The 13,170-nt window shown below is 46.6% G+C and overlaps 1 protein-coding gene across 1 annotated transcript in view; it reads left to right on the top strand.

Annotated features, from left to right (window-relative positions):
• The first annotated feature begins 499 nt into the window (after window positions 1–499).
• THAP12 (THAP domain containing 12) overlaps window positions 500–13,170 on the top strand; it is a 35,403-nt gene continuing 22,732 nt past the window's right edge. Inside the window, exons 1-2 of the mRNA XM_040340018.1 lie at window positions 500–710; window positions 3,440–3,560. Of these exons, the coding sequence (XP_040195952.1) occupies window positions 517–710; window positions 3,440–3,560 (315 nt within the window). The 5' untranslated portion in view covers window positions 500–516. The remainder of the gene's footprint in view (window positions 711–3,439; window positions 3,561–13,170) is intronic.

The following is a 13,170-nucleotide window of genomic DNA, read 5'->3' on the forward strand; positions in this document are numbered from 1 at the left end:
GCCGGGCAGGAAGTGGTTAAAGTGTATTTTTTACAAAAAAATGCATTTGAAAAACTGCTGCACAAAAACTGTGTGACATGAAAATTGGCAACAACCGCCATTTTTTATTTTCTAGGGTCTCTGCTAAAAACATATATATAAAAAATGTTGGGGGGGTCTGTTTTTTTTTTATAGCAAAAATACTGTTATTTACATGTAAACAACAAATGTCAGAAAAAGCCTGGGTCAGCAAGTGGTTATAGTGAGCATTATCACAACTATCACAGGGCTATTATATTATTATTCATACTATTTTTTAGTATTATATCATTTTATTACTAGCAGATTGTTAGAGCCACTGAGTGCTGACAACGTGCCCACTGACATTCTATAGAGAGACCAGGCCACACAGCACACTCGGGTCCTCCAATGAAGGGCCGCTCTGGCCGACTCCCGCACGTCTCTATGGTCGTGGCACGGCTTGCGATTCCAGTACCATAGAGTGTTAGGTGGGGAGGCGGGGCCCGGGCGCGGTGCATGCTGGTGAGGGTGTGTGAATCCTCCAGGCCGCGCACAGCACTGTGGAGCCGGTGGGCCGCTCTGTCAGGAGGAAGGCGGAGGGTGACCCGATATAGGTCCATAATGCCGAATTTCTGCGCCGCCCCCAACTGCACCCGCAAGAGCACGCAGTCTGACCTGGCCTTCTTCCGCTTTCCCCGGGACCCCGACAGGTGAGGAGGGGGAGGGGAGGTCACCACCTCATGGGGGCACATGAGGATAACCTGCATTATGCATGGTCCAGTGTATAGTGTCCTGAATGTGGAGTGACAGGTGGTGGGTGCTGGATGGAGGCTGGTGGGTAACCTAGCTCGTGCAGAGACTGGTGGGTGACCTGGGGTGGGCAGAGGCTGGTGGGTGACCTGGCGTGAGTAGGGTGACCACATTTCCAAACTGCCATTCAGGGACACCCACCTCTCTCATCTTTCCCAAAAAAAGTTGATGGGGAATTTGGCGGCGGGTTATTTGTCAGGTGAATGTGCCACTTGCCACCCATAGCCTGCCACCAGATGCAGTGCTGCTGTCACTCCCTCTGCACGAGCCACGTGGAAAGGAGCGGCGTCACTATCTGGAGAGTAAAGATCACACCAGTCCCTGCCTTTTTGCCGCTGGGTGCCGGAGAAGGAGGAGGTGCCGAGGTGGGTGGGGACAGCATTGCTGCACTAGGCGCAGGCCTCGCTCCCGGCCTCACTGTCTGAGAGTAAATTGTCACTGGTTGCAAGACGCCAGGCAGCGCCGGCCCTAGCAACCAGTTCCAGAAATTTAGCTATTAGTTAGTAGGGGGTGGCTGTGTCCTGTATTTCATTCCGGGACATTGTATTGTCCCGGAATGAAGGTGCCCGGGACCAGGGACAGACATGTCAATTGCGGGGCAATCCGGGACACGCGGGCACCCTAGGAGTGAGTAGAGGCTGGTGGGTGACCTGGCGTGAGTAGAGGCTGGTGGGTGACCTGGCGTGAGTAGAGGCTGGTGGGTGACCTGGCGTGAGTAGAGGCTGGTGGGTGACCTGGCGTGGGCAGAGGCTGGTGGGTGACTTTGCGTGGGCAGAGGCTGGTGGGTGACTTTGCGTGGGCAGAGGCTGGTGGGTGACTTTGGGTGGGCAGAGGCTGGTGGGTGACTTTGGGTGGGCAGAGGCTGGTGGGTGACTTTGGGTGGGCAGAGGCTGGTGGGTGACTTTGGGTGGGCAGAGGCTGGTGGGTGACTTTGGGTGGGCAGAGGCTGGTGGGTGACTTTGGGTGGGCAGAGGCTGGTGGGTGACTTTGGGTGGGCAGAGGCTGGTGGGTGACTTTGGGTGGGCAGAGGCTGGTGGGTGACTTTGGGTGGGCAGAGGCTGGTGGGTGACTTGGCGTGGGCAGAGGCTGGTGGGTGACTTGGCGTGGGCAGAGGCTGGTGGGTGACCTGGGTGCTGGATGAAGGCTGGTGGGTGACCTGGGTGCTGAACAGCAGCTAGTGGGCATCCTGGGTAGGGGATGGAGGGTATGCTGAGTGCTAAACAGCAGCTGATGAGCATCCTGGGTGTGGGATGGACGCTGTTGGATGGAGGCTGGCTGACATCCTAAGTGCTGAACAACAGGCACAGTTGGCATCTTGGGTGCTGGATGGAGGCAGGTACGTGACTATGGTGTTGATGGGCATCCTGGGTGCAGGACAAAAGCTGGCGGACATTCTCCATGCTGGATAGAGGCTGGTGGGTGTCCTGGATGCAGTTCAACAGGGCTGGCGGGCATCCTTGGTGCAGGCTGATGGAACTGGCAAGTGTCTTATCGTCAGCTGAGGGACAACCTGGGTGCGGGGTGGAGGTGGAAATGTATCCAGGGTGCTGAATGGCAGCTGGTGGGCATTCTTGATGCAGGCCGAAGGCTTGTGGACATCCTGTGTGTTGAACAGCAGTTTACTTGCAGGCCGACGGAGCTGGCAGGCGTCCTGGGTGCAGGCGGACGGAGCTGGCAGGCGTCCTGGGTGCGGGACAGAGGCTGGCGGACATCCTAAGTGCTGAATGGCAGCTGGGGGGCATCTTGTGTGTGGTTGGTGGATGTCCTGGGTGTAGGATGGAGGCTGTTGCTTGACCAGGATCCTGAACGGCAGCTGTGAAAGATGGCCACAAAAACTCCAACGCGTTTCAGCCTTATGTACAGATGACTGAAACGCGTTGGCCTATTTGTGGCTATTTTTCACCCGTGTTTAATGAAGATTCATGCATTTTTAAGCTGATCCAGTGGCGCTCGCCTTTTCCCTTTTTTTTTTTTCTGGTTGTTTATGGAGGATGTGGAGACCTTTTCATGGAAGAGTGCCCGATGTTTTAGGTGGACATTTTCTATCAGGAGGTAGCCGCTCGGTCACATCTGTTGCTGAACGGCAGCTCACAGGTGTCCAGGGTGCTGGATGGAGGCTGGTGGGTATCCTGGATGAGGGTAAACGGGACTTGCTGGTGGGCATCTTGGATGCAGGCTGATGGAGTTGACGGGCATTCTGGATGTGGGGCAGAGGCTGGCAGGTTTCCCAGGTGTGGGGTGCAGGTTGGCGGGCATTCTGGGTACTAAGCAGCAGGCATCATGGATGCAAGGCGACGGGGGCTGGTGGGTGTCCTGGATGCGGGACGGAAGCTGGCGTCCCGTTTGAATGGCAGCTTGTGGGCATCCTGGTTATGGAAGGGAGGCTGGTGGGATGAAGGTCAATAGGACATGTAGCTACCTTGTGCAGGGCAGTGGAGTTGGCGGGCATCCTGAATGTACTGAATGAAGGCGGTGTGGGTAGTAAGTCTGGTAAGGGTGACTGTTGGGGAGTCTTCTGTGATGTCCCCCCAACCCACACTGGACGTATGTATTGTGTTTACTATGTGCTGTACGCGTTTCGTCACTTTCTCCTCGTAGTCTAATGTCACCATCTTCCATGTGACTTTAGGTGCCGAAAGTGGGTTGAGAACTGCCGCCGGTCTGATTTAGAAGATAAAACCCCCGATCAGCTCAACAAGCACTACAGACTATGTGCTCAGCACTTTGAAGACTGCATGATCTGCCGCAGTGTAAGTACATGGACAGGATGATAATTCTTCTAATCATCTGTATCGCTCAGGGCTTGTTCTTCTCATATGCACTGTTATCCATTCCTACTCCCATTTCCCACCCCTAATAAAATGCATGAGCAAATCTATTGCTTTCAGTAGGATCTGTTCCCACCAAGGCAGGGATATCAGTGTGTGGGAAATGCATGCTGCACTTCAGGTTCATTGACATTCGCTTTGCCACTCAAGACAGATTGTAAAGCCCAGTTGAACCTTCAGTTTTAATCTGCTAAATACATTCCAGGGGCATCATAACAAAAGGTGTGCAGAGTCATACATTTTGGTTTCTTTAAAAATCAGCCACAGCCTGAGTAGTTATACCTGTCCCTTGCCAGCAGCTCTGCAAAGCTCAGGATCCCTTTTCTTTGGAGAGCTCAGGCTCTGACTCAGCGGTGGTGGGGGGGGGTGTTGCACCTCTACAGAGAAATCACTGTTCCCCCACAGAATGCTGCGACTCTACAAACATATCACTGCTACCCCATAGAGAGGGCCCCCCACAGAGAGGCCTGCACCTCTACGGGGAACCCACTGCTCCCCCGCAGAGAGGGCTTCACCTCTACAGAGGAACCGCTGCTCCCCCGCAGAGAGGGCTTCACCTCTACGGAGGACCCGCTGCTCCCCCGCAGAGAGGGCTTCACCTCTATGGAGGAACCGCTGCTCCCCCGCAGAGAGGGCTTCACCTCTATGGAGGAACCGCTGCTCCCCCGCAGAGAGGGCTTCACCTCTACGGAGGAATTGCTGCTCCCCCGCAGAGAGGGCTGCACCTCTACGGAGGAACCCGCTGCTCCCCGGCAGAGAGGGCTGCACCTCTACGGAGGAACCCGCTGCACCTCTACGGAGGAACCCGCTGCTCCCCGGCAGAGAGGGCTGCACCTCTACGGAGGAACCCGCTGTTCCCGGCAGAGAGGGCTGCACCTCTACGGAGGAACCCGCTGCTCCCCGGCAGAGAGGGCTGCACCTCTACGGAGGAACCCGCTGCTCCCCGGCAGAGAGGGCTGCACCTCTACGGAGGAACCCGCTGCTCCCCGGCAGAGAGGGCTGCACCTCTACGGAGGAACCCGCTGCTCCCCCGCAGAGAGGGCTGCACCTCTACGGAGGAACCCGCTGCTCCCCCGCAGAGAGGGCTGCACCTCTACGGAGGAACCCGCTGCTCCCCCGCAGAGAGGGCTGCACCTCTACGGAGGAACCCGCTGCTCCCCCGCAGAGAGGGCTGCACTTCTACGGAGAACCCGCTGCTCCCCCGCAGAGAGGGCTGTACCTCTACGGAGGAACCCGCTGCTCCCCCGCAGAGAGGGCTGCACCTCTACGGAGAAACCGCTGCTCCCCCGCAGGTAGGGCTGCACACCCTTACAGAGAGGACTGCATAATAAGTTGGCGAAATAACAAATGGCGAAAAAAGGAACAATATGTGCGCCCTTCTACCTTCTTCCACCCCACTGCGCCAATCAATATACAAACCCCAAAAGGCAGCTACTTAAAAAATAGGTAATATAATTCTGAATAAACAAAATAGTAGCGCTATGTGCAAAAAATATTTTGAACAATTCGAAATAAATGTGCAAATAAATCTGTGACAAAATATACACGTGTTTAAACTATAAGTAATATAAGGAGTGAAAATATATACACACATATATCTAAAAAGAAAAAAACATTTGATAAAGTGTTCTAATAAAACGTCCATACAGTGAATTTTTTTTTTTAACAAGACATGTTCATAAGTAGTTAAACTCCAAGTGAATACGTTTAAAGTGTCCAAAGAAAAAATCTTCTTAGAAAATCTTGATTGTGACCTTTCACCACACCATAGTTCTCAGTGACTCCACACCCACAGGAATTGCGCTTACCAATAAGATATGCCTTGCACTCGCATGCTTGGTACAAAAGCTGAATAAATCTCCACACGAGATAATCGATTCCACCAGTGTTCTCACAAATCGAACGTTGCTCCACAGATAGCAAGTTCCTTCTTGAAATGAAAAGAATTACACAACAGTATCTCCGGCCCCTCAGTGGCGCTTGGCCGGAGGCCGTATATTTACGGCCTCCTGGCAGATCAGAGCCACCTTGCGGCCGTAAATAGTCAGCCGCAGGATGGCAAGTGGTTAATGGACTGTGTCAACAGTTGTAGTTTTAAAATAATCTAGGGACTAATCTGAATAAATCAAGGACTGGACTTTATTGTTCCATTCCTTCTACCGCCACCTGCGTACTATAAGTATAAATGTATTCAGATGTACTGGATAGACCCCAAAAATAAATGTAAAATTCATCCTGGTCCAAAAAATGTCCTAAGCCTTTAAAGTAGGGTTGTCCCGATACCACTTTTTTAGGACCAAGTACCGATACTTTTTTTCATGTACTCGCTGATACCGAATACCGATACTTTGTTTTAATGTCGTGTTATAAAGTATAGTAAAATTGTACAGGATAAACCAACATTAATAAATCCACCACAATATGCTTGCAAGTAGAGAGAAGCAGCTACTGTCAATCATTGCGGTGGTGTTAAAAAAGTTCTTTCTTCTAATAGGCTGAGGCTGGACATGACGGCATGCTATACATTGGCATGTTGTGAATATCTGTAAAATGGTGCTGCTTCATACAGACCTTGAAAAAAAGGGTGGTTGTTGTCACCCTATTACAGGAAGTTGTGCTGGAAGTTGTAGAGGTCACTGTAGTAGCTGTCCCTGCAGATATGTTGCATACATATGTACACTGTGTTGCCTAAAACCGCCAATTGTAACACTATTACGCCCGCCCCTCTAGGTCCGCCGCAAACAAGTACTTGCACAAATGCTAGGTATCGGTCCCGATGCTAGGTATCGGTCCCGATGCTAGGTATCGGTATCGGGACAACCCTACTTTAAAGCAAACCTGTTCCTTTGCCTTGTATGTGCTGAAGTACAGGTTCACTTTAATGTTTATTACTGTCGCTGCAAGTTGTTGACAGGTTCCCTTATTGACTTTTTCAGAGATGTAATGTTCTCATTTAACAGATCATTTCAAACGTCTCATCTTCCCGAGATAATACCCTATATATTGTGAGGCCAGGCTTCCTCTGGTTTTCTCTCCCGGGCTGTCCAGATTCCATCTTTGAAGATTTGAAAGGAATCAACGAATTGGGCATTTTTCATTTAGGTCATTGGGAGTCAACATGAGAGGAACAAGACATCTGCTCCTCTTCTTTTAATTTAAGAAAATAATACATCTTTGTTTCAATTAATAATTGCAGGGATCATCGGCAGACACTTTTAATTAACATCATTGAGGCCAAATGTATCCTCCCTGACTGCTTTGATTGATTGACACATCGGGGAGGTCAGCAGTGATCTGGAGCAGATGTCTCCTAGCATATTGCATGGATGCTTCCAGATCCATATGTTGGCGTTGGATTCATGTAAAGACAAATGTGGCCGTTTATTAATATTACAGAGTAATTGTTATATTTGATTAATTGAGAATTCCAGAGTACACTATGCTTTCTTTAAACAGACTTGCCAGAGTACAGTTTGTTTGAGTCTAGCAAAAAGAAAAATGTAGGTGTGCAAAATGCTCTCTCGAAAAATGAATGTGTTGATCCCAGGATGATGTCCAAGTGCAGTCCACTTCAGCCCCGGAAGAATTTACCCTTCATGGCCAGGCCACTTTTTGCTATACGTCGCTGCATTGCTTTAACTGACAATTGCGTGGTCGTGTGACGTTGTACCCAAACAAAATTGATGTCCTTTTTTTTTTTTTTTTTCAAACAAATATAGCTTTAATTAGGTGGTATTTGGTCACCTCCACTTTTTTTTTTAATTGCGCTATAAACAAAAAAGGCAATTTTGGGGGAAAAAAATATATTTTTTACTTTCTGCTATAAAATCTCCCAAAAAATATAAAAAAAATGTATTCATCAGTTTACATAGTTACATAGTTAGTCAGGTTGAAAAAAGACACAAGTCCATCCAGTTCAACCACAAAAAATAAAAAAAACAAAATAAAAAACACAGTACAATCCCATACACCCAACTTCATACCCACAGTTGATCCAGAGGAAGGCAAAAAAACCCCAGCGGAGCATGATCCAATTTGCTACAGCAGGGGAAAAAAATTCCTTCCTGACCCCCCGAGAGGCAACCGGATTTACCCTGGATCAACTTTACCTGCAAATCTTAGTACTCAGTTATTTTATGTACATTTAGGAAAGTATCCAGGCCTTTCTTAAAGCAATCTACTGAGCTGGCCAGAACCACCTCTGGAGGGAGTCTATTCCACATTTTCACAGCTCTTGCTGTGAAAAAACCTTTCCGTATTTGGAGATGAAATCTCTTTTCCTCTAGACGTAAAGAGCGCCCCCTTGTCCTCAGTGTTGACCGTAAAGTGAATAACTCAACACCAAGTTCACTATATGGACTCCTTATATATTTGTACATGTTGATCATATCCCCCCTTATTCTCCTCTTCTCAAGAGTGAATAGATCTAGTTCTTCTAATCTTTTCTCATAGCTGAGCTCCTCCATGCCTCTTATCAGTTTGGTTGCCCTTCTCTGCACTTTCTCCAGTTATCCGATATCCTTTTTGAGAACTGGTGCCCAAAACTGAACTGCATATTCCAGATGAGGTCTTACTAATGATTTGTACAGGGGGGGGGGCAAAATTATATCTCTGTCTCTGGAGTCCATACCTCTCAATACAAGAAAGGACTTTGCTCGCTTTGGAAACCGCAGCTTGGCATTGCATGTTATTATTGAGCTTATGATCAACTAAAACCCCCAGATCCTTCTCCACTACAGATCCCCCCAGTTGTACTCCCCCTAGTATGTATGATGCATGCATATTCTTAGTCCCTAAGTGCATAACTTTACATTTATCAACATTAAACCTCATCTGCCACTTAGTCGCCCAATTAGACAGAGCATTGAGGTCGGCTTGTAAATTGGAGACATCCTGCAAGGACGTTATTCCACTGCATAGCTTGGTGTCATCTGCAAAGACAGAAATGTTACTTTTGATCTCAGACCCAATATCATTTATAAATATATTGAAAAGTAAGGGTCCCAACACTGAACCTTGGGGTACACCACTGATAACCTTAGACCATTCAGAGTAAGAATCATTAACCATGACTCTCTGAATTCTGTCTTTCAGCCAGTTTTCTATCCATTTACAAACTGATATATCCAATCCTGTAGACCTTACCTTACACATGAGCCGTGTGTGCGGAACTGTATCGAACGCTTTTGCAAAATCCAAATATATCACGTCCACAGCCACGCCTCTGTCCAGGGTTTTACTTACCTCTTCATAAAAGGAAATCAGGTTTGTCTGACAACTTCTGTCTTTCATGAATCCATGCTGTCTGCTGCTTAAATAGTTTTTTTCCAGCAAGAACTCATCCATGTGGTCTTTTATTAAACGTTCCAGTATCTTCCCAACTATAGAAGTTAGACTAACGGGTCTATAGTTACTTGGTAAAGACTTTGTTCCCTTTTTAAATATGGATACAGTGGCTTTGAAATGACAGAGCTCAACTCACCTAGGATCCGTGGATGGATGCCATCAGGTCCAGGTGCTTTATCCACCTTTATTCTGTCTAAATATTTCTGGACCATATCACTTTTGAGCCATTGTGGATTTGAGGCTGTGTCACTCCCACCCCCATTTTGGACATGAGCTCCCCCATGCTCCATTGTATACACAGAGCTGAAGAAAACATTTAATAAATTTGCCTTCTCTTTGTCCCCAGTCACCCACTCTAGATTATTTTGTAAGGGGCCTACATGCTCGGACTTCACCTTTTTACTATTAATATATTTAAAGAATTGTTTGGGGTTTGTCCTATCTTTTGCAATCTGTCGTTCATTTTGAATTTTTGCGTCCTTGATTTCCTTTTTACATATCCTGTTATATTCTTTGTAACATTTAAACAACACTAGTGTTCCTTCATTTTTATATTTTTTAAAAGCTACTTTCTTATTGTTTATAGCTTTTTTAACTTTGACCGTGAGCCACATAGGTTTTATTTTTAGCCTTTTAAACTTATTGCCCATGGGAATATACTTTCCAGTGAGGTTCCACACAGTCTTTTTGAAGAATTCCCATTTCTGTTCTGTGTTCATCTGTGCCAATAGTCCCTCCCAGTCCAAGTCCTGGAGAGCAGCCCTCATCCTTGGAAAATTTAGGCCAATATGTATTTTTCCACATATTTTTCATTAAAAAAATCACAATAAGTGGTATATTGATTGGTTTGCACACAAGGTATAATGTCTACAAAATAGGGGATAGATTTATGGACTTTTATTTTTATTTTATTTTTTTCTAGTAATGGTTGCGAGCTGCTATTTATTTTTTATTTTTTTTGGATTGCGGCGGACAAATCTGACCCCAAGTAACACTTTTTAGGGACCAGTGACACCAATACAGAGATCAGAGCTAAAAAAAAATGCACTGATTACTGTATAAATGTCACTGGCAGGGAAGAGGTTAAGGCAGTGTTTCTCAATTCCAGTCCTCAGGCCCCCCCAACAGGTCAGGTTTTCAGGATTTCCATTATTTTGCACAGGTGATTTGATCAGTTTCACTGCCTTAGTAATCACCACAGCCTTTTCATCTGAGGGAAATCCTGAAAACCTGACCTGTTGGGGGGGCCTGAGGACTGGAATTGAGAAACACTGCGTTAAGGTAAGGTGACCAGATTTTTAAAATGAAATCTGGGGACATATTTTTTTTTTTACTAGTAATGGTGGCAATAAGAGACTCTGCCCGTCACCACCTCCGCCCGCTTCACAGCTTCTCAAGTCTTACTCTCCGGGCCCCGGCTACTACTGGGTGGGGAGCGGAGGAAGATCACTTCGCCAGGGAAGGCAAGGAGATAGGCAGGAAGGGGGCTGGCCAGGACTTGAGCCAAGGCAGAAGAACATGTGAGCGGAGCTGAATGGGCATGCACCCGAAACTGAAGAAATATTCCCCCTGCTCCGACAGCACATGATCATCAGAAAGGGGCACAGGTAATGGAAACAAATACACTCCCCTAAGCTAGTAGGAGCAGCGAAGTGGAGGTGTGTAATTCAGATTTTTTTTTTTTTTTTTTCTGCACTGACTGTCTTTGAAATTGCCCAGCCCCTGTTCAAATTCAATCTGGGGACAGACTTAGTCCGGGGACAGTGTCCTCAATCCGGGGACTGTCCCCTGAAACCGGGGATGTCTGGTCACCCTAGGTTAAGGACAGGGGCTATCATAGGGTTAAGTGTGTTTCCCTCAGTGTGTTTCCCGGAACAACACAGAATTCGCTGTTTCTGATTACGAGGAACAGCAGATCTCCATTTTTCCTGTCAGAACTATGTAAACAAGGCAGATTCCCGTTCTGCCTTCTCTGTGTCGCAAGCGTGGGTGGCCGGCACACACTTTGTAATTGTAACTTCTGTTTAAGTGCAATGTCACATCATATAGTTTTGAGGTAGTCAATGCGAGGTAAAGCAGCTTATTGCATCTTCTGTGAGTTCTAGTTTCTATTATTTCATATTCCATATACACAGTATGCTTCAATATTCAACATACAAAGTATGATAGCAGGGCTTTTCTTTTCTTTTTTTTAAGCACTTTATATTTATTTAGGGCCGAAACAATGAACCGATTAATCGACAACTAATTTGATTATGAAATCGATTACAATTTTCATAGTCGATTAATCAGCCAGTAACATAATGGGGTTAAAAAAACTAAAATTAGCCTTTTATAGTACAAAAAGCAAATCGCTACTGTAAATATTTCACTGTTCCCCAGTAAAAAAAATGAACCCCTTACAGTAGCGATTATTTGCTCTTTTTGAACTTATTTTTGTTTTTTTAACCCCCATTATGTTACTAAACATCTCAGGCCTGTGTCACACCTCTGTGTTTTGGTGCTTTTTGCAGAAACACACTATACAGTTCATTTACATGTTTTCCTATGGGACACGTTCACATCCATGTTTTTTTTTCCGACTGCTGCGTATTTGGAAAGGGCAAGCACTTTTAACGCAAAACGGTGCTGTTTTGTGTTATTTGGTTCAATATACTTCAATGGAGAAGCTGCAGAAAAGTGTGTAATGTGTTTTTGCGGCAATTTGTGTTTTGTAATCTGCCCAACAACAAATTGGCCCAAATCTTTTTTAAAAGGCTTTTATCCGATTAATCAAAACAATAATCGGCTATGAAAATAATCGTTAGTTGTAGCCCTATATTTATTGCAGCTTGCACTTTTGTATAAAATTTCTTTAGCGCGAGATCACTTTAACCGTTTAACGACCGCCGCATGTACATATACGTCGGCAGAATGGCACAGACAGGCAGAACGACGTGCCCGCACGTCGCTGCCTAGATGTGGTTTGGGGGTCCGATCGCGACCCCCCCAGTACATACGGCGGTCGGTAAGCCTCAGGTAGCGATCCGGGATGAGGGCACGGCTATTCGTTTCTAGCCGCCCCCTCGCGATCGCTCTCCGGAGCTGAAGAACAGGGAGAGCCGTATGTAAACACTGCTTCCCCGTGCTTCACTGTGGCGGCTGCATCGATCGTGTGATCCCTTTTTATAGGGAGACTCGATCGATGACGTCAAACCTACAGCCACACCCCCCTACAGTTGTAAACACACACTAGGTGAACACTAACTCCTACAGCGCCCCCTGTGGTTAACTCCCAAACTGCAACTGTCATTTTCACAATAAACAATGCAATTTAAATGCATTTTTTGCTGTGAAAATGACAATGGTCCCAAAAATGTGTCAAAATTGTCCGAAGTGTCCGCCATAATGTCGCAGTCACGAAAAAAATCGCTGATCTCCGCCATTAGTAGTAAAAAAATTTTTTTGATAAAAATGCAATAAAACTATCCCATATTTTGTAAACGCTATAAATTTTGCGCAAACCAACCGATAAACGCTCATTGCGATTTTTTTTTTTTTTTTTTTTACCAAAAATATGTAGAAGAATACGTATCGGCCTAAACTGAGGAAAAAAAATGTTTTTTTTATATATTTTTGGGGGATATTTATTATAGAAAAAAGTAAAAAATATTGCATTTTTTTCAAAATTGTCGCTCTATTTTTGTTTATAGCGCAAAAAAATAAAAACCGCAGAGGTGATCAAATACCACCAAAAGAAAGCTCTATTTGTAGGAAGAAAAGGACGCACATTTTGTTTCGGTACAACATTGCATGACCGCGCAATTACCAGTTAAAGCAGCGCAGTGCCAAATTGTAAAAACACCTCTGGGCATTTAGCTGCATATTGGTCCGGGGGTTAAGTGGTTAAAGATTCACGATAGAATAAGCTTTTCCTCATACGAGTATATTTACTTATTTTTCTTAACCAGTTCCCGACCACCGCATGTACATATACGTCCACAATATGGCACGTACAGGCACATGGGCGTATAGGTACGTCCCCGCCTTACCTCGGTTCGGGGGTCCGATCGGGACCCCCTCCGGTACATGCGGCGGCCGGGAACGGTGTACGGGAGGTCCGGGAGGAGGGGGCGGCTATTGGTTTCCAGCCGTCCCCTCTCGATCTCCCTCAGCGAATGAGAATGCAGCAGAGCCCTCCCTGCCT

Source organism: Rana temporaria, chromosome 2 (assembly GCF_905171775.1).
Source record: "Rana temporaria chromosome 2, aRanTem1.1, whole genome shotgun sequence".
In the NCBI taxonomy this organism is placed as follows: Eukaryota; Metazoa; Chordata; class Amphibia; order Anura; family Ranidae; genus Rana; species Rana temporaria.